Below are 23678 nucleotides of genomic sequence, written 5' to 3' on the forward strand. Positions count from 1 at the left end.
GCAAAAGTTTGCAAATCTCAAATACTTGCAGGTTGATTAATTAATCAATAAATTTTGTACCTGACTTCATCACTTTAGTACAAACGTTTGAAATATGACTCAATTCAACAACTAATTTCGATGTTACTGTCTTGTCCCTTACATAACACAAAGTTAAGTATGTCACCTTCAAAAAGGACCAGCCTGAGGGGCGATGATCTACAATCTAAGGTTATGAGGAGCAACAAATAAAAAACACAAAAAAGGTCTAAGTAGCTGTGAAGAGAAAAAAAATGCCTTCAATTAATCGTCTCCTTTGCCCTGCTTAATCATTTCCTTTGTTAAAAGTGTTTGCACTTTAGATGGACGTAATATTAGGAAAAATAATTTGATGAAAAAAACTAGGATGAAGAATTTGTCAAAAAATGAAAAACTAGGATGAAGAATTTATTAGTAACTTTTTGGGTGTCCTACTAATATTGAGGTGTCATTCTGTTTAACCATTTTTTATAAGAAAAATAAATATTTTCAAAATAAACTAAAATCTGCTGGAATTTGTTTATATGAAAACTGGACAATGCAAGTTAAGTGCAACTTATAAATTCTATCATCCAAAACTTGCGTGTGTCCAAATTCTAGTGCAGTAAAAGAAATCTGGTCTACACTTTTATCTAAGAGAGATTTAGTTTACCCGGTTGAACATCATAATCTTAGCAGGGCACTAAGCTAAGACCATGGTCCACATCTATGATCAGTTTGGCACAAATAAACTCTTGTACTAGAATTAAAAATTCTACAATTGATTACCAAAAATAAAAAAATATAGGAAAATCTACTATTGATATGTGAAGCATGTGTAGAACAAACAAAGTTAAGAGTTTATCTAGTGCGCCCTTCAAAAGGGAACTTTTTATTTTTGTACTCCAGTGTGGGGTTGTTTCCAAGACACAAGACAGGGAAGGCTCATACAATATATAATTGTTGGATAATTTTTGTGTGTAGTTAGAGATGATTTCAACTGCTCCCTTTGAAAATCATGAAGCAAACAAGAACTTCAGATGTAATTGGTTGATTATTTTGCATAAAAGCGGATTCACATGTGCATAATACATGCAGCTAGTGAATGTCATGCTAAGATTGTACCTCCAAATTATATTTTTATGATTTTTTATATTCTTTTATGATCTTTATAATCAATATGATTCTTTTTTTAAAATAATTGACCTTTCATTGGGGGTGTTGGATTGTTGGCTAGTTAAAAACATAAAATCTCCCTGAAATAATAAATTCAGAATTCAAATGTATAAAGTGGATGAAAAGAACATGAAAGAAAAAATAAGAAGAAAATTAGCTTGATTTTTTTATTGCATGTGTAAAGTGTAGACTATAGAATGGTTAATGAGTTCTGATTGATTAATTTCTAGTTGTTTACTGTGTTGATAACAAAATTTAAAACTTGAATGAGTGAAGGAATTAAGTGAAGAAATTGCCATGTTCCTTCTTGCACAATTTGATGGATAGTCTTAAAACGGTGGAGGAATGGACAAACTGTAGAGTTGTGGGAGGCTCATAAGGCACCGGTTCAAACTGTCATAAAGCTACCCTCAAGAGAGCTTGTTATAGGCAGGTACTAGGTATTGCTACTTGTTGATGCATTTTTGTCAACAATTTTTTATTATGTCTTATTAGTTCATAGTCATGTTTTTATTGGTATACTGCCTATTAAGTTAGTATTTAATTAATTTTTTAACTAAATACTTCTTTTCAGATCATATAATACGACCTTAATCTTGAAAGTGGTATAAATAAATATTAATTAGCTGACTCCTAAGAACTTCAAGTTAGCAAAAAGCTAGCGGCTCTAATATTTATATATATTAAAAAAAGAATTCTTTCAATGAAACAATTTTCATATCAAAAAAGAAAAATTTGCACAATAATATTTTAATCAAACCTTATTTAATTTTGATTCTAAAATATCTACATAAAAAGAAAAACCCCGTCACAAATGAAATGACTCGAGATTCAATTTTGTCAACTTATTTTTCTTCTTCTCTAACCTTTAATATCTCTCTATCTTGCCCTCCTTTTTCTTTTTGTTTGTTTGTTTTTTCATCAAAGTTTTCAACTTCCCTTCTAGGAGATAGGGGACACAAAGTTAGTGTCATAATCCTTAACTTTAAAAAAGAGAGTTCATTTGGTCAATTAATGCACCAAGTCCTTTTCACTATTTCCAAATTTGTTTGTTTGGTTTTTAGTCCAAGTTGGCTCCAGTATGATCGTGAACGTGAAAGGCACTTACCACAATATTTATCTGGCTTACGTTACGTAACATTTTTTTCATTCTTATTTACAACATATTTTTTCACATATATTTTCCTGATGGGAAAAACTAACATAAATAATAATACACAACAATAATAATATCTTCAACCTGCAAGAATCAGCGGAGGTACTAACAAATATAAAGTAGAAAAGTAAAAACCACAAGCACACGTAAGACATAAATTAACAACCACCGTGATCTCACCCTGTCCTCAGAGGAAATCATAGACTGTTACCAAGTCAGTTACAGACACGAACACAAATTATATTCTATCCATTTGACACATCTGATGCATATAAAACCGTCATTAACCGCCCAACCGTTTCAAATTTTCAGATCAATTCATGCACTATGTATAAAACCTTCCATCCAAATCCACCATTCCAATTCCTTACACACATGAATATGGATCTAAATGAACAACAAATTGGCATCAAAGTGTACAACAACAATGCAACTCCAGCACCCGAACATGAAACACTGAACCCCTCTTCCATCCCTCCTCAACCCAAGAAACGTCGTGCCCTAACCTCTCTCCTCACCTTCGAGATGGTCCTCCCTTCCATCTACATGAATGGCCAGTGTGCACCCACCCTCATGATCCACTTCCTCCTCTTCGTCTGTGCCCTCTCCTGCTTCTTCTTCCACTTCACCGACAGCTTCCACGGCCCTGCCAGTGCCATCTACTATGGCTTCGTCACCCCGTCGTGGCCTTCTCGGATGATGGAAGGTTCAAGGTCAGGTTCACCGACTTTGTCCACACAGTCATGTTAGTGATGGTGTTCGTGGCCATTTCTATTTCGGATTATAGGGTCACCAATTGCCTTTCCCCTCGGGAGGGAGAGTTTCCTTTTGATGGTAGGGATTGTTTGCAGCGGTTTGGTTCTCATCTTCCCTACTTTCAGACGTGGGATTGGTTGGATGTAGTTAATTATGTAAAACATGTAACATGTAGGTGTGTTGTGTTTCTTTTTGTTGTTTCTTTGCATTGTTTTTTATGTTTATGTGAAAATAATGACCAATGATCAACAACGTTGTTGGTTTGGTCAGGTTTGGATTATTGGTTGGATAAATGTGCTTAATTAACTGTCCATTGTATAATGACATCATTGATTCAAATGAATTTAATTTTTAGTTTTAGAGTATTCATTTTCATACCATTGCTTTTCTACAACTAGATATTATTTGTTAGAAAACCGATCAGATTGAATATCAATGTATCCTTTGATGATCCATCTTAGTACCATCATTGCAACTTTTGTGACAGTTTGTAGTTTTTGTTTAGTTCATTTTTGTTTCTACTTTCGAGATTCTACAATTTTGAGAGGACAATCCGAATTTCAAAGGAATTTTTGTTTGTATATGGTTATTTATAGGATAATTTTTTATTATATAACTCATAAAATCATTGTACATATAGGATTTCTTTATCCATTAACATATGATATTATAATTATAATTATTTGGATTTGTACAAATTCAAGTATCAACATATATATGTACTAGACCCAACAAAGATCTAGACCCAAAATATTTTTATGGGTCTGATTTAGATCACATCCATCAAAGTTAGGTGCTCCAAAATCTTACTAACCTTTTTAGAGCACATTATTATCACCTAACACTTTTGAATTTTTTGGAGAGTTAATGTGTTAGGACAAAATTATGTCACATGTGACTTATCTGCATATGAATTTTAAAAACAAACCACAAGAAAAGGGTGCCTAATTAATATATCTCTCTCCAACGACAAGGAAAAACCCTAACAACGACGATTGGAACTTCGGTGCAAAAGAAGGAATAGAAATGGAACCTCTGATAGTACACATATGACCCACAACATAGTTTTGCCACGACAGAGGCCACGACGGCGGAGATGAAGACCTTTTTTCTGAGATAAAGGGCGTTACGCGGCTAGAGATGAAGGGGGTTACGCAACTAGGGTTCTGAGATGAAGGTTTTTGGAGATAAAACACAATTTAAAAAATACAATCAAAGACGTGTTGTGTTAACAAATGATGTTATATTGAATGCTTGTATGGGTATACTACGACGTTGTTTATGGCAGCATAGTCATTTAATGAGCCACTCAAATACCACTACGATCTTTGCCAAGAACGATGTCGTTCGTTTCGTGGTATTTACAAAAATGTCACCGCGTGTATTTTACAACTGTCCCCGAATAACCGATGTCGTCTTCTAGTCGTAGAATATTGTTTTTCTAGTAGTGTCTGCTCCTAGTAGAAACTAATTTCTGTAATGATGTTATTAGTTGTGCATCAGAAAAAAACACATACATAAAACTTGATGGCATTTGTTAATTTGACTTGGATTTTGTCCTTAGAAAAAGGGAAATGAGAAAAAGAAAAACATGAAAAATGCTAATTAAATAGAAAACCCAAATGGTGAAAATTGAGAATGATATATAATCTGCAAGTCTAATTAAGCTTGACATATATTGGATGATATATAGAATATGTAGAAGTACATATATAGATACATACATAAAGAAAATTGTGAATAATGTGTTGCTTTTAGTTCCTCTCACAGTAAGGATGATGACTTCCTTGGTTGTATATTCATTCACTCACTTCCACTACCACTTTTTAGGTACCCCCACTAACAGTCTATTTAATTTTCTCTTCACCTTGGCTTTGCAATATCTCAGTTGTAAGTACCATCTTTGAGCTGTGATCTTTAGTAGCACTTCTTTTCTGATCACAAATGCATTCTGTTCATTGAATATGTTGCTGCTACAACATTCAGAAATGATCAATCAGGGCTACCCCAAGAGAAGCTGCTCGAGAGAAATGCTTCAACGGCTGAAGAGTTCTTCAATCAGTTACAAGCAAGAAAGAGCTCTTCTGGTGAGTCAATTAGCTCTAAGCTATAGGTTCTATGTTTGTAGCTTGACTTTTGGTATGTAAGCCATAAAACAATTATTCTGATGAAAAAAAGATACAAAGATGGAAGAAGTTGGTGAAAATAACAAAGCTAGTGATAGAGGAAAATTATATATTTATCGTCAATACATGAAGTATTCTTTTAAAATAAAGTAAATATAAAAAATATGACTTTAATACACTACTGCAGGTGTATTAATGCATCTTCTCTGTACGTTATTCAATTCAATGATCTGAAGCTGATGCATTTGGTTACTCATTTGAATTGTCTTTTTGAATGAACATGTTTTGAAAACACATATGATAAATTTGGATTAGCATGGCATACGATTGAAAAGTTAAATTAATTGCTTTCTTTTCTTAGGTGCTTCCATATGTTTTGATATGCAAAAACAGAAACTTATTTGTTTCAATGTACATAAAGTTGAATTTGGGAAAATATGTAGGAATACCTTGCAAAATCCCTTATGGCCAAGGATCAATTTTTGGATTCTTCAGCCAAGATAATGTACAAGTTGGGGATATCATCATCAAAGATCAAGTCAGTATTTTGCCCTCTATTATTTTTCAGTCAGAATTGTGATTGAATTTTATATGCTTTTGTGTTTATTGATGTTTCTTGTTTCCATTTTAAATTTGAATAGAAGTGCAAAAATAATGGTATGATTGTATTTTCTTATAATAATAGGGGAGAAGGATAATCAGACTTCCCTTTTTTATTTCTAGACTTTTTGAATGTCTAAGATACAGTGATTAGTTTTGCGACTGCAGGTATAATATTGTTATTGCCATTGATGAAGAAATACGAGAAAAAAAATAATGATTCAACGTCGGTTATTATGACAACCGATGTTGAATTATGAATATCCTACATCGGTTATCTGGAAAATCGATGTAGAATGACTGACATTCTACATCGGTTAACTAGACAACCGATGTTAAATTATGGAATTCTACATCGGTCCACGCCAAGGGACCGTAGTAGAATAGAAGCCAATCTACATCGGTCCAACCAAGCGACCATTGTAGAATTAACGTCATTCTACATCGGTCTCCGCGACCATCGTAGAACACCAACCCCCTTTTTACGACGTCTTCTACAACGTCGATCCATAATTGATGTAGAATGCGCTTGCTGTAGTAGTGTTTGAAGCTCAGCGAGTCCTTTTAATTTCATTGTTCTAGGCTTCTAGCCACGAGAGGGTCAAGAACTCGCCTATAAATGAATATGACAACCGCTACACTTAGAATGTCAAAGGTGGACATGCTTGCGGGAGGAATGTGGAACCTTGAAATTTTGTGTCCATGACATCACCTTGCTCCACAAAAAAGTGACGCCATTTGAGCAAAAACAACTGAGTACAATATGGTGCATAGCCAAATTGGGAGTAGTCTTAGTATGCATTTCACTTCTTATACCTGTGTCACAATGGATAGATACCATGGACTGCATTTACTCTCTTCCATTTGTTTGAAATTCTTTGATGTGATAAATGCTGCTTTGTCTAAGAACCTACAAAATCAATGAAAATCCCATCAGTTAGTCGCTAACATATACTAATTCTTTAAAAAACGAATTGGACTGTACTAGCACTCTCTACTCTTATATTTTAGAAGGAACATCTTAATAAATGGTAATTTAAATTTGTTAAAATACTTTTAAGGGTATAACTTGTTAAAACAGAAAAATTAAAAATTATACAGTCATACAACTATTGTTATACTTCTTTCATCAAAATTAATATTTTATTTTTTTAAGCAACGTCCCTTTTCTTTTTGTATAAGATAAACAATTTTTGTTGAAATAGAATAGGATCACTGTTCCAGATAAAACTCTCCCTCTATTTAACGTATTGCATATTCTGTGTTCAAACTTTAAAGAATTAGTTAAACTGAAACAATTCTATGCCATTGATCCACACATTTTGGTGAATGATAATCACTATTCACTTTAGTTATTACTATGAAATATTGACTTTGATTAGAGAATTTCACAAAATTGCTATATTGAGATCGATGAAATATCAGTTTTAATTAGTAAACCCAATTTATCTGAGAGAGGGGGAGAAAGAGAATTATAAGCATACCTGAATCCTTCGGTGTGGAACATTTTTCTCCCTTCATTGGTTGAGAACTCATCAACCTCGTAAAGTTTATCATCTTGTAGCACCTTGGCCTTCCATTTTCTTGTAGCAGCCACAAAAACTTGGCAAAATCTAGGAAGAGGGTTTCCATTAGGCTTAAAGTATCTATACCTTCGTGTGCCACAAAGAAACAAAATCAATGCCAGAGCAGCAGATCGAGCCAGCTGAAGCCCAGAACCCCAAAGTCCATAGTCCATCATCATCCTCAAAATAATTCAATATGGTGTTGGAGAAGAGTGACCCAATGTTCAAAGCCAAATAAAAATAGCTGAAAAATACAATTTTTTAATGTTGTTCCCTGGGATCTCCTTCATCAAATTGATCAGCCCCAAATGTAGCAATGTTAGGATGGTATCCTCCATTTCCTAGAGCTATTAGGTATATGGAAACATAGAGTAAAATCGTTTGGTATGATGAGTGTATGACACATGACCAAATTATTTCCTTATAAATTTGAAAGCGTATGGCACATATCATTTTCATATCGACAGCGCCGAGTAGCATCACACTGTAACCACAAACACTGCCACAAGATGTCTTACTCCACTCCCCAATGTTGACATTATCATTAGAGGTATTTGCAAGTCATGAAGTTATATTAATTTGTCTTTCAGTATTCTAAAATTCAATTAGATATTTCGTAAAACAATGAGCTTAGCCATAAACACGAAAAAATCCGACAGCATATGATGCTAATTAACATTGAATCGTATTAGTCCAAAGTTAGATCATTAATTGGATGCTAGCTTCTGTATACAATATGGATAACTTACAATAACAAATATGACCTGGAAGATGGCACAGGTCATATACCTTCCCCAGTAAGAGTCACTAAGGAAGGCTCCAAGAAGAGAGAAGTGGTAAACCGTCCCAGTCCACTTGCTCACACTGTTGGCTGCTTCAGCATTATCTTGACCCATCACTCTCGTCAAAAACAGTACCAAATTCACTCCAACTCCAAAGAATGCCAAAGTAGCAAGCCCTTGATTCACTATTAGAGTACGTAATTAACCAAGTAAACTAATAAATATATCACTCATCAATCACCTTTTCTTAGAATATCAGATACATAAAATTAAATATAAATTATGCTATATATATATATATATATATATATTAGATTGGAAGAAAACTAAAACTTTTATAATGTGAAGAACTTTTTTATTACTTTAATATATGTTTAAAAATGGCATAGATATCATTAGATAAGGATAATTTTTTTAAAAAAAAACTTTCTAATTTATGTATGAATTTTTATTATAACTTTTATAATTTTAATTTAATTTAAAATAAAATAGGCACACGGAGATAAGGAGAGTTTAAAAAAAAATCTACGCTGTGATTAATTGTGGATGAAATTCAAAGAAGAGAAGAACAAAAAATGTAAATAATGAAGTAATAGAGAGAGTAAGGAAAATGAGAATTTCACTTATACTTGTGTACTCTAATTTATAAATAGAGAATATATATAATTTATTGGTTGTATAGTTGAAGAGTTGAGTGATATATACCTAAAATCAAAATTGCAGCAACACAGTCACCCGTTTTCTTTCGAACTGCAGGATGACCATGGCTATCAATAGCTCCATCGGATGTGCAAACCTGGTGCTCCTTATTAATCTTTTCTTCCATTGTGTCCTGAAATATTTAGTCATAAGAAAATCAAATATTATAATAGTACGTTATTACAGTTTTATCGCAATTCTTGCTAAATTACAACCTAGAGTTTATTTTATCATACTATCAACTAATATATAAAAAATCATCTTAAGTATGATTATTAAAAAACAGTAAATTTATCATATATATATATATAGCAATCTTTGATTATCAATACATTATAAACAAATTAAATCAGCAAAAAGAAAAAATATGCTGGAAAAAGTGAGCATATTGTTTTTATTTTTCAAGGAAGTGTATTATTGTTGGAACATGTTCTTTTCATCTTAAGCACCGGACAGTTCCTCCATCTCTTGCATGTGCATTGAGACATGTTCAATAAAGTAAGCAAGTAATAAAAACTTTGATCATAAATTAACTTAACGATGAAGTCATATATAAGCAATCCATGATCACGATATTGCAAGCAAAAATATCTTGAAAATATAAGTTGGACATGTGAGGCAGCAAGATTATTAAAAGATCGACCAGATTCATTGTTGAGGGAGAATACATTGAATAAATAGGTTATATATTATCTCTTTACACGTGGGGGAGTTGGAATATTTAGGAAATGCAAGATCATGATTCACTGATAAGTATTGATTAGTTTGATATTTTAAGAGAAATTATATTATTCAATAAATATATACAACAACTTATATAAAATAAGAGAGATAATTAAGAAAAAAAATATGATGGATGATATATATATATATATATAGAAAGAAAAAATATTATTGCATGAGTTATTATATAATTTTATTGTATGAATATGATATTTCATATTTTAATATTTAATTACTTGTCACCTTTTTTTTTTCTCAATTGACAATAAATTTCACGTGCATCATGTAAGTGTCATAATTGTATTACTCATAGAGGCAAAACCCAGCACAAGACTTTGCTGCCATCCAGATTTTATGAGCCTTTTGAAGTTTCAATATAACTAACTATATATATAACACATGTGGCACGCACTCACAGAGTGGTATACATGCCATCATATTAATCACGATATATATTTAAAGGGATAAAATTTAGATGTTCTTTTGATATTTTTATATCATTTCTAATTAAAATTGGAATTTACTTTACTAATATGCACAATATAATTCAGCACTTAACGTTGTCATTTAATTTTCAAGGAAAATCTACCTCTATTTGTGATTAAAAAACATTAACTCTAAAAATACTTAAAATAGTTACATCTAATTAAATTTTTTTCTTTTAGAAATTGGGGAGCTTTCACAGTTCCCATTCATGTGTGCATTAAATCAAAGCAAAAGAGAAAAAAAAAACAAAATAAATTAAGGATCGGAGGAGATAAATAAGTACTCACTGGTGAGGATAATTAAACTCAACTAGAAGATAAACCGATGAGGATGATCTCCTCCCTAGCTATAAAACCTTATCTACCAGAATAAAAGAAAACACGAAAAAAATAAAATGGAAAATAACACTAACCAATCTTTCTAAGAAAATACAAACAACCCATTAATTACTGGGACTAATCTTGCAAGACGAAGAACTGAACGATTGGAAGCGTCGGTGAAGAGATTTTGAATAAATGAACTTGATTGATAACAAGATAAATTACACGTAGAAAGTGACAGATAAATTAAAGAGGGTGTCTCTTGCCGTTTCACAGGAAAATTTTGAAGAAACGTGATAAAGTTTGATACATATCACTTACTAACAACATATAATAATCATTATGAATTTGATAGAGTATCACGTTTTGGGTGTACTCTAATTAGGAAAGCTATCACTGATAATTACATATTTGAAACATGCGTGCCCAACATTCAAAATGTACTTATATAATATTTACCTTTACAATTAACTTTTTTTAATTATTATTATTATTATTTTTATCTGGAGCACATATATTTTAGATTTATTAGAGACAATTTTATTCTAATCAGATAAAATTATTATAATTTTTTTAATATTTAACATAATTATATATTGAGAACTCAAACTTAAAATATTTAATTAAATTAAAATAATTCACATTAGTTGATCTATGTGCTAATAAAATTATGTTCATTAATTATAACAAACTAGCTGGGAGATAAGGCTTATCATGATAATAAATATATTTTAAAAAGTATTATTACTATAAAAGTAATCAGGTCTAAGACATCTAAGATTGAATTTTAATGATAACAAAACAAACATGTATAAATAAAAACAAATTTTTTTAAGTAGATTGTATCGTCTCATTGTTTCGTCTAAGTAGAAGACAACTTGATGTGTCTAATAAGCTTCATCAATCACTTAACTTTAAACTTCGTCTCTTGCATGATTGTTCATTGTACAAGAATGTTATCAAGAGCCATGACTACTTCAAGGCATTCAAACAGATAAGTAACTTGGTGTATCCAATAAACCTGAAGCTCATTGCACTACTAGAAAACGGTCAGAATCGCGATTCAACAACTACGCTTGACCGTTTTTAATTATAATGATGTTGAAACTTAAAAATTTCAACAACGGTCCATAAACAAATGTTGTAGTCAGCTTTTTTTTTTTTTTTTTCTAAATCGGTGCTATATTATTGACCGATGTAGAAACCTTAGTTAGAAATACGCCGCCGAAGTCAACAAGCTTAGTTTCTACATCATTTTTTAATTAAGAAACGTTGTAGTAAGACTAGTTTCTACATCGTTTTTTAATTAAGAAACATTGTAGTAAGACTAGTTTCTACATCCTTTTTTAATTAAGAAATGTTGTAGTAAGACTAGTTTCTAAGTCAACAGGCTTAGTTTCTACATCATTTTTTAATTAAGAAACATTGTAGTAAGAGTAGTTTCTACATCCTTTTTTAATTAAGAAATATTGTAGTAAGACTAGTTTCTACATCCTTTTTTTTTTATTAAGAAACGTTGTTGATCCCCTATTGTCTACATCGGTGCTGACGTAGGCACCGATGTAGTAAGACTAGTTTCTACATTGTTTTTTAATTAAGAAACGTTGTTGATCCCCTATTTTCTACATCGGTGCTGACGTAGGCATCGATGTAGTAAGACTAGTTTCTACATCATTTTTTAATTAAGAAACATTGTTGATCCCTTATTGTCTACATTGGTGCTGACGTACGCACCGATGTAGTAAGCTGCGCTTTCTAAGTCATTTTTTAATAAAGCAACGATGTGAATCTCTTATTTTCTACATCGTTTTGCAGAAAGAAACAATGTTGAAATATGATATTTCTACATCGGTAGTGACGTCAACACCGATGTAAAATCATGTTTAACCTGCAGAATAATTTGAGGTTATTTAAAATAAATAATTTATAATATGATAAAATTATCTATAAATAAAATTATAAGATATTAAAAAATACTTGAGTAGAGAAATTTACTAGCTAGTGAATACGCGAATTATATGCGAATTAGCATATGCAACAACTGATTTGAGAAGTTTCAACTTCCAAAGAAGAGTATCCCTTGGTATAAATACAGATTGACAGTTCAATATAATCCCATATTATATGGACTTTAAGAATTTGTCTAGAAAATAGAACAAGGAAAAGGGAAAGAGGAAAAAGACAAGACAGATACTACTACAATCCAGAAAATAAGAGGGATACTTTAACAACCATAAGTTTTACCAACAAGGTGCAAAAGAAAGCTTCATAATTGTGTACGTGTTAGTTAGGTGCATAAATTATTTGTCATTTTTAAAATAGATGCTTGATTTTTTTTCCAAGTGTGCCCCGTTAAATAAGGACCTAATTAAAAAATAAATAAAAACTCAAAGACCTAATTAAAATTTGGTGAAAAATCAGAGGCATGTAGAATAATGAAACCTAGGAAAAGAAAAGATGGAGAAAAATAAAAGATATTAATAAGATTTTTTTTTGCATCACATCATTTATTACTTTTTACTTACTTTTATCTTCTTTTTTTTTTCTTTTCCAGTCATTTCCTCCCAGAAAGAAAATGTGAAAGACATAAAAGAAAAGAAAGTGGAGTAATTCAATTGCAAGGTGCATGCGTCCAAAGTAGTACACTAGCGTATGAGCTAAATCATGAAGGCATTAGAAGAAAGAAAGTTGGCAAACTGAAATGTGAGTGGAAGAAGGGGATGTATATATATCCAACTATATATATACACAAAATAATACAATGGTCTGATGATGGCCACAACTACTAGTCTAAATCGGAGGCAATTTCGACGACACATATTTGACGCAAAACAACATAACCAGGAAAGCAATTCAATCGCATTTAATGCCCAAATTGGTCTCTCTAAGTGATGCAACAAACAAAATCTGCTTCAAACGTGGGACCGACCTAATGCCCAATAACAACCCAATAAATCTATGCATCCACTACTACAAAACTTGCTTATTACGACGCGCTAACAACGTCGGTCGATATACCCCTGTCTTTGAAAATAATGGAATGGCACGCTCATAATTAAATTATAAATTTAAGGACGGTCATTGAAAAGATCGTCGTGGTGCTTCTCTATGCAAAGACGATCTTATCCCACCGTCTTTGAATGATTATATTTTTATTATTTTTTTTCTCTCTCTTATTTTGCTAGTAGCTGCAGAGACCTGTGACCCTTCATTTCTTTCCTTAGTCTCGCTTCTCTCTCTCGGGCGAATAACTCTTTGAGGATCAGAACCCCTCAATACCTTCCTTTTCCCCTCAAATTCCACACCTCCTTCTCCTTCAAGTCTTCGACCTTAACCTTCCGCGCCTTCTCCGACGCGAGGAGGACGAAGAAGACGATGAAGAAGAAGACCAAGATCCACTGAATGTTTCAGGCGAATGCCGAGGGAGATTCTGACGAGCTTGTAGATCCACTGAAGGTGGAGGACAAGATCGGTGTTGTGCCTCATGACCTTTCAACCGATTCAGATGTCGTCAAGAGGTGTGCATTGTTTGATTTCCCTTTTTCCTTTTATGAATTTATTAATTATTCTAACACTTTTTCGCTAAAGGGTATCATTTTCTAGTTCTGGTTGCGGGAAAATTTTGCAAATGGAAGAAATGAAGGTTGATTCAGACTTGTTGGTGGGTGACCCTGCTTCACTGGAGAAGAAAATTGATGCAATTCGTTTCGGTGGTCCCTAGAAGCTTCAGGTTTTTGCATGCATTTGGTTGATAATTAATTTAAGTGTTGTATTGTGTATTCCATAATTATTTTTGTGTGTGTGCGCTAAATGAATTGGCTCAATGTGATGGCTTAAAAAATGGGTTGCCTTCGAAAAATAGTTTTTCCCTGAACATTTTGTTTTCAGAATCAACTTAAAAGGCGACTCCATGCTTTAACTATTGCTTATGCAACATGTTTTATGTTTCCTATTGCCATGAAGGACATGATCATAGTGAGTTCTTTGTAATTTTCACTTTTACGTCTATATTAAATAGGGTTATGTCTTTATGGGATTCTTATATTGTTTTGTGATTTTTGCAAGATTGACATTTGACAATTTTCATAACCCTCTTGTTCCCCCCTCTTTCATGTCCTTCAGGGATCATCATCTGAATCTGATAGCAACACAAAGCTTCCTTTTTCTGCTTGGGCCTTCTTGAGCACTATTTTGTTTGGAAATATAGTGATATTTTATGATGACAGTATTGCAGAGGAGAGGTATGCCATGAATGATAATAATCTTGCCATAAGTAAAGTGAGTAATGGGAAGGTGTTTATGCATTTTGAAATTAGGTTTCTTATGCTCTTTAGATTATCAGACAAGGTTCTATAAAATAACTATTAGCAAATGGCATAAGCATTCCAGCAGTAATATCCTCCTAATCCTCATTAGAATCAATTATTCAATTTTCAGTTTTATGAAATTATAATTTCTTGTCTAGAAATTAATTAAGTGACCTATCTGACTTCATCAAATGTATACGAAAGAAGTTGGATAGAAATTAGGTCAAATTTAAATCCAAAATTGATTTGGGAAGATCTGAATTGTATTTGAATTTTTAAGTTCTGTATGGTGCATGACATTTGGAACTCTTTGTTGTTGTGAAGTAGCTGAAAATTCTTACTTTTCTTTTTGTAGATTACACATGGTTTTCTCCTCGCCAAGACATTTAGCAGCAGCTAGTGAGTGCATGGAATTATTTTAGAAAGCAGTTTTTGAAACCAAAAAGCGAGAAGGAAGTTAAACAGGCCCTAACTTGTTTTTATGATACTTTGCTTCTCAGATTCTATATACATTGGTTTTATCTCCTGGATTTTTAAATGACATTCATATTCTGGAAAAAGGTTAAATTTGTTTTAAACTCAGCTTATCTTGAAGCAATTCATGTTGAATTCTTGAACTTCACTGTTTTTTTTATTGCCTCTTCTTACTAGTAATAATTTGATTTTTAAGGAGGCTCCAAAATTACTAGTCAATATTCACTACCATTCAACTACATTTTCCTATCTTCTAGAATTGAGCTTGTATTTCAGAGAGAGTAAATATAATGATTACTGAATTAAGGATTTCTTGTTTCTGTTTTTCTCTTTTAGTAGCTAATAATCTTAAATGTTCATTGTAATGGAATAATGTAGGGATATATGAAGCAACTTCATTGGAGCACAATAGAAATGATTCTATCCAAAATTCAGATTTATCCAATGGAGAATTTGATGATGAGCAATCTCAGAGCTGAAGATTATATGATTTCAAAGATATCATAATTTTCTGTAAGTGCTATGAATGAATTTGTACAATGGTTGGTTTTTTGTTGTTTCAAGTAGTTCCTTTTCTTCTACTAGGAGTGGAGTATGGCCACCTAATTGCTGGAAACTTCATATGTTTGTCAACTTTTTAGTGCTTAATAGTAGAAATTTTTTGTTATGCAGCTGAGGGCTTCAAATCATGGTTGTTGGACACATGGTGTGAGTTCTGTTTGCTTCATATGTACTTATTTACATAATATTAATTTATTTATATGATGCTTAATTATATGTACTTATGATAATTAGTAAAAAAATAAGTCAAATAATTTTTAAATTTTTAGGTTATATTATGGTTTTATTATATACATAATTTAATATTTAATATTATATAATTTAATATTATATACATAACTTTCAGCTTATGAATAATTTTTATATTTTTAATATTATATACATAATTTTCAGATTATATATAATTTAATATTATTATATAATTTTAAAATTTTGACCTTATCATAATTACTTGACAATAATAAATTTTAAATTTTCAACTTATACATAGGTTTTAGTTAATTTAATATTATATTATTAATTTAACTAAGCATCATTTTATATAATCTTAATAAATATAAATAATTATTTTTATTATCAATTTATATATAAAAATTATTTTAGAAATAACTACTTTCTACATCGGTCGTTTAATAACCGATCTAGAATGTAATCTTTTCTACGTAGGTTTCTATGTTGTGCCGACATAAGTAACGACGTAGAAAATATTACATTCTAGATCGGTTATTAAACGACCGATGTAGAAAGTAGTTTTTCTACTACGTTCCTATTCTTTGCAACGACTTTCTTAGGGGCGTCTTTCTAAAACGGTCTTGTAATGACCGTCGTTGAAGGATCCGTGCTATACAACGTAGTTAGTTTCAAAGACGGGCGTCCACCGTCTTTGAAATGCTTATTTCATCGACGTAAAACACAGTTTTCTTAGTAGTGATCAGATTCCAACTTGTCTTCAGTTTCATATATTCTTTTAATTGTAAAGCCTAATTTAAGGTACTTATTTGATTTCATTTTATTAACTCCTAGCTACTTAACATCTTTTATCCTCTATTTATTAAACTCTAAATTATTAATTAAGTTAAAAAAACTCACGTGTTAATCTACAAGAGGCGGTATGATTTTATTCACTATTGTTTCAATTATATTTTTTGGTTTTTTAAAAAGAACATTATAACTAAAATATTAATATAATATTTTTATTTTATAATTAAATGTATTAGAAAACTTTTATTTTGAAAAAAGCATATATATATTTATCATAAACATCTTAACTCTTTGTTCGTTTGAGGTGAAAGTGGAGAGGTAAAAGTAAAAGTGAGTGAAAAGGGAAAATTACATGTTATTTAGTTGAACTGAATAGAAGATGAAAGTGATCAAATTTACATGGACCCAACGAATTCACTTTTACTTAAAAATGAGGTAAAAGACACCAAAAATGCACAATAATTTATTGAGATTTTTTACATTCCAAAACAATTCCTTGCTTAAGCCTCGTCAGTCTCGTGGCATGAAAACTGTAAAGGCACATATTGGATTATGCCTTAACTTGGGCATAATCAATTATATGCTCATGGTAACTTTTTTTTACTGCAAATAATCGATTATGCCTCAGGCATGAAGACATAATCAATTAGGAGGCGTAATCGTATATAAGCTTGTTCATTTTGAAGAGAAAAAAAAAGAGTTTTCATAGGAAAAAAATGAATTCTTTTTAGTTGGAGTAAAACGGGAATTGAATAAATGATTAATTTTTGTTTTTTTATTGTAAGAATTAATGTCTCATGTGAGAGGCATGTGACTTATGTAGGGACTAATAAGTAAATAATTAATGATTAAGGGCTAAATTGTAATTGGGCTTAATAGGAGAAGTTTCTAGAGGTAACTGCTACTTGATGGGAGTAGTGGTTATAAAAGGGGGTTAATACCCACTAACGTGAAATAAGGTCCTCTTCCTGACCAGAAAGTGTTTTCTCTCACCCATAGTCATCACCAACGGAGAGAGACAGAAAAGAAAGGCCTAAGGAAGTGAAATTTTATTTCTCTCCTCTTTCAAGGAAATCAAAGTGCACTGGAGAGAAGTTCCTATGGAGAAAGGTACAAGTCTTCCTATGGAGAAAGGTACACATCATTATCTATTGTTGTTTATTGATTGTTTGTGAGAACCATAGGTTTCAAGATCCTGTTGTTTCCTATCATTGATAGTCTAGGAAACTCCTTAAGAATTTTTACATGTGGTATCAAAGTATGTGTTATGAAATTTATGATTCTCCAAGAATGATTTAATTTCTCTCAATTATACATGAACCCTAATTATGAAATTTAGGAATAATTTAATTTCTTTCAATTATGTATGAACCCTAATTATGAAATTTAGGGGAAATTCAATTTCTCTCAATTATGCATAAATCCTAATTATGAAATTTAGGAATTTTATTTTCCGCTGCATGTATTGTTTTATTGGCAATATTTTTATTATTGTTGAATACCAATGTTTGGAGAAAGATTATTTGAAAACTTATGATTATGGGAGAGAAAGTTGCAGGACATGTATATATTAAATTTGGAGAAAGTTTTTACTTCTAATGGTGAAAGAAAGGAAGCGTGCCTAAACGTAAAGATTCAGTTTCAATTTTGGATAGCTGCGCAGGTACGTTTGTTGTAGGAAAAATATGAAATTTTGGAAATTGCTATTTGCAACCTTATGTTTGCTATTTCCAATCCCACTTGATCCTTTTTTTCCGAAAAAATTATTGTTGAACGTGATTAAAGGATTGAAAATTTATGTTCTGTAATTAAATTAATGTGAATGTTTTGCAATTATTGGTAGCAGTAAATATATGTATATGCTACATATTTGCTTGAACGTGTTAGAATGCAAAAACACAAATAAATGCAAATATTATTTTATGGTCTGGAATGAAATTAATAGAATGACTATGAATTGTTAATAGCAATAAGTATGTGCAGACCATACATATTTGGTTGGAATTAAATGTATGTTGAATTTGTTAGTCACCAAAGTGGCCAAATTTGTAAGGTTATTTAATTCCAACTTAATGATCATTCCAATTACTCATAGAATAATGGATGCTAAATTATATGATTATTGGTTTATGGGTAATTGAAATTAATTGTTATAAGGCATTTATGGATCGCCCAAAGGTTGATTAGTTGTTCTTATAATTAATGAATATAATGGTAGGCGATTTGTGTGTATCATTAGTTTTATTTATATGCCCAAAGGAAATAGATACTACTAATTGATGCATATTTAATTGCCAAATAATGTTAAAATTTTATTAGCATCATTATGTTTGTATGTTGTATGTTGGTGTATCACCCAAAGGAGAACATCAATATACATTGTTTGTTATCTGAATGAATCATATGTATGACATGTATTTTATGTCTCAAAACACTTATGTGAATTTTATTATGAAATACATGTTTTGAATTCATTGGATTCAAAACATCTGCAATTTTATGTATCATCTGAGCCAATTTTAATGGGCTTAACTTCTCTGACTGAAATGAGCAAGTCCAATTTCACCTCGTTGTTTTGGATCATGATCTTGCTATGTTGGAAGAGAAGTTTGTTACTATTATTGATGTTAGTAGCAATGAAGAGAAAGTTCATTATAAAACTTGGGAAAGATCTAACAGACTCAGCCTAATGTTGATGAGAATGACTGTTGCAGACAGTATTAAGACAACTCTCCCTAAAATCGAAAATGCTAAAAAGTTTATGAGATTAGTGGGAGAGTATTCTCAAACAGCTAATAAGTCTGTTGTTGGAACATTAATGAGTACATTGACCACCATGAAGTTTGATGGTTCACGTACTATGTATGAACATGTCATTGAGATGACGAACATTGCAGCAAGACTTAAGACCTTGGGAATATAATGGTAGTGAATGAGAACTTTCTTGTTCAGTTTATTCTAAACTCATTACCGTCTGAGTTTGGCCTGTTCTAAATGAACTATAATACCATGAAAGATAAATGGAATGTGCATGAATTGCACAGTATGTTAGTTCAGAAAGAAACGAGGCTTAAGAATCAAGGAAGTCACTTAGTTCATTATGTTAGCCACCAAGGGAATCAATGAGCTTGAAAAGAAATTTATGAAGAAGCATGATAAAGGCAAAGAGTCATTAAAGAACAATGACAACTCTTTGCAAATCCAGAAGAAAGGTATCAAAGGGCAATAATTGTCAATTTTGTGAAATTAAGACATTTTCAAAAAGGATTGCCTAAAGTGTAAGTCTTGGTTCGAAAAGAAATGTGAGCTTAATGCTCATGTATGTTTTGAATCAAACTTAACTGTAGTTTCCCATGATACATGATGGATTAATTCTGGATGTATGACTCATGTTTCTAACATTATGCAAAGATTCCTTACAATTCAAACCATAAGCCCAAATGAGAAGTTCGTTTTTAATGGGGAATGGAGTGAAAGCTCCAGTGGAAACAGTTGAGACTTATTGTTTAAAACTCGACACTGGACATCGTTTAGATTTATTGGAAAATCCTTATGTACCTAGTTTATCTAGGAATTTAGTTTAATTATCTAAACTTGATGTTACTGCATACTCTTTTAATTTTGGTAATGGATGTTTCAATTTATTTAAGCATAATCATATCATTGGTACTGATATTCTTGTGATGGTTTATATAAATTGGAAATAGACAGTTTGTATGCTGAAACTGTTTTAACTCAGCATCATAATGTTGACACTAAACATAGTTTAGTGAATGAACGATCTGCTTTCTTGTGGCATAAACATTTAGGTCACATTTCTAGAGAAAGGATGGAAAGATTAATAAAGAATAAAATTCTTCCTTATCTAGATTTTACGGATCTAAATATTTGTGTGGGTTGTATTAAGGGAAAACAAGCAAAACATACAAAGAAAGGAGCTACAAGAAGCACTCAGCTTCTTGAAATTGTGCATACTGATATTTGTGGACCTTTTGATGTTAGTTCTTTCGGAAAGGAAAGATACTTTATCACCATTATTGATGATTATTCACGTTATGGTTATGTCTACTTACAGCTCGAGATTTCTTAGGCAATGGATGCCTTAGAAATTTACTACAATGAAGTAAAAGGGCAATTAGACATAAATGTGAAAATTATCAGATATGATAAAGGTGATGAGTATTACGGAAGATATGATGAAACTGGGCAACACCCAGGTCCATTTGCTAAGCTTGTTCAGAAACATGCATTTGTGTGCAATACACAATTCCCGGTACACCACAACAAAATGGTGTATCAGAAAGGCGTAATAAAACTTTAATGGATGTGGTTAGGAGTATGTTAATCAATTAAACTTTACCCATATCTTTGTGGATGTATGCCTTGAAAACTGCCATGTATTTGTTGAACAGGGTTCCTAGTAAGGCAGTTCCAAAGACATCTTTTGAACTATGGACAAATAGGATACCTAGTATAAGGCACCTGCATGTTTGGGGTTGCCAGGCAGAAATAAGGATTTATAATCCGCAAGAAAGAAAATTGGATGCAAGAACAATCAGTGGATATTTCATTGGTTATCCAGAAAAGTTAAAAGGGTATATGTTTTATTGTTCTAATCATAGTATGAGAATTGTCAAAACTGGAAATGCAAGGTTCATTGGAAATGATGAAATCAGTGGGAGTACAGTTCCACGAGAAATGAAAATTAAAGAAGTTAGAGTGTAAGTCCTTTTAGCTTATGCCTCTAACAATAAGGTGATTGCTCCTTCAGTTATTACAACAAAATTAATGAAGAGGAGCAACACAATAATGAACCCATGATGCATAACGAACCTATTATGGAAGAACCACAAGAAGTAGCATTAAGAAGGTCTCAAAGAGAAAGGAGACCAGCTATTTCGAATGATTATGTGGTATACCTACATGAAACGGAAACAAACTTAAGCATTAATGATAATGACCCAGTTTCGTTTTCACAAGCTATAAGCTATGATAATTCCGAGAAGTGGTTAAATGCCATGAAAGAAGAGATAAATTCCATGGAACATAATGAAGTTTGGGACCTTGTAGAATTACCAAAGAGTTGGTTGTAAATGGGTCTTCAAGACTAAACGTGACTCTCATGGCAACCTTGAACGTTACAAGGCTAGACTTGTTGCTAAGGAATTTACTTAGAAAGATGACATTGATTATAAAGAGACATTTTACTGGTCTCACGAAAGGATTCTTTCAAGATTATCATGGCATTAGTAGCCCATTATGACTTGGAGCTACATCAAACAGATGTGAAAATCGCCTTTCTGAATGGAGATTTAGAGGAAAATGTTTGTATGGACCAACCAATGGGGTTCTCAGTTGAAGGAAAAGAACGCATAGTGTGCAAACTAAAGAAATCAATATATACAGTCTTAAAGTAAGCTTCCCGCCAATGGTATTTGAAGTTTAATGATATCATTGTTTCCTTTAGATTTAAGGAAAATATTGTTTATCAGTGTATGTATCTGAAGGTCAGTGGGAGTAAGGTTATTTTCTAATTCTGTATATTGATGATATCTTGCTTACAGCTAATGATCTTGGTCTTCTTCATGAGACTAAGAAATTTCTCTCTAGAAACTTTGAAGTGAAAGATATGGGTGAGGTAAGCTATGTGATAGGGATAGAAATATTCCATAATAGATCACAAGGATTGTTAGGCTTATCTCAGAAAGTATATATATCAATAAAGTGCTAGAAAGATTCAAGATGGAAAGGTGTTTAACATCGCCTATTCTAATTTAGAAATGAGACAGAGTTAGTCTCGCACAATGTCCTATAAATGATATGGAACGAAAACAAATGAAAGTAATTTTGTATGCATCAGTTGTTGTTGCATCTGAGAGCTGAATTTGTAGTATGTTTTGAGGCTACAATTTAGGCTAATTGGCTACGAAACTTTATTTCAGGGCTTGGAATTGTTGACAGTATTGCTAGGCTGCTGAAAATGTATTGTGATAACTCCGCAACAATATTTTTTTGTAAGAACGACAAGTACTCTAAGGGTGCTAAGCATATGAAATTGAGGTACTTTGTCGTGAAGGAAGAAGTTCAGAAACAAAGAGTGTTAATAGAACATATTAGCACAAACCTTATGATAGTTGACCCTTTGAATAAGGGATTATTGCCCAAGACATTATAGAACATGTTGAAAGTATGGGCATTATTGTTATTGATGATCATTAAGTGTAATTTACCTTATGTAATTTTGCTGACACTCTAAGCTCAATTATGATATGTTTCTGATTACTTGTTCTCTATGTTTGCATGCATGTTTGTGTTAGAGTAATGTTAACTGGTTTTGTCTTGAATGAAGATATTATGTTGGACCAATTATGTACTCCTAACTAATGGTCATATTAAGGAGAAGACTAATTTGTAGTACATGGAAGGGGCTATGTCGATTAGATGATGTACAACTGTCATGACTCGAATTGGTTCCTATTCTTAATCATGAAATTATGATGTACCCAATGTATAGAACAATTTAGTCAATTTTAATGCGCATTATGTTAGTTAATCTATTTATTTATTTAGTCCATAATGTTTATTAATGTCACATGAGCCAAGTGGGAGAATGTAAGAATTAATGTCTCATGTGAGAGGCATGTGACTTATGTAGGGACTAATAAGTAAATAATTAACGATTAAAGGCTAAATTGTAATTGGGTTTAATAGGAGAAGTTTCTAGAGCTAACTGCTACTTGATGGGAGTAGTGGTTATAAAAGGGGGTTAATACCCACTAACGTGAAATAAGGTCCCCTTCCTGACCAGAAAGTGTTTTCTCTCACCCATAGTCATCACGAACGGAGAGAGGCAGAAAAGAAAGGCCTAAGGAAGTGAAATCTTATTTCTCTCCTCTTTCAAGGAAATCAAAGTGCACTAGAGAGAAGTTCCTATGGAGAAAGGTACAAGTCTTCCTATGGAGAAAGGTA

General features: G+C 32.0%; 1 protein-coding gene and 1 pseudogene across 1 annotated transcript; one reads left to right on the forward strand and one right to left on the reverse strand.

Annotated features, from left to right (window-relative positions):
• Positions 1 to 10590, reverse strand: part of LOC114396897 — a 70532-nt pseudogene extending 59942 nt beyond the window's left edge.
• LOC114396749 (protein DMP9-like) lies at positions 2463 to 3128 on the forward strand. Its single transcript, XM_028358893.1, has one exon. The coding sequence runs from the start codon at positions 2657 to 2659 to the stop codon at positions 3077 to 3079; it is 423 nt and encodes a 140-aa protein (XP_028214694.1). The 5' UTR covers positions 2463 to 2656; the 3' UTR covers positions 3080 to 3128.
• Positions 10591 to 23678: the final 13088 nt, after the last annotated feature.

Source organism: Glycine soja, chromosome 18 (genome assembly GCF_004193775.1).
Source record: "Glycine soja cultivar W05 chromosome 18, ASM419377v2, whole genome shotgun sequence".
Lineage (NCBI taxonomy): Eukaryota > Viridiplantae > Streptophyta > Magnoliopsida > Fabales > Fabaceae > Glycine > Glycine soja.

Coding starts and splice junctions, on each gene's coding strand:
- LOC114396749 (XM_028358893.1), top strand. CDS start 2,657: ATGTATAAAACCTTCCATCCAAATCCACCATTCCAATTCCTTACACAC.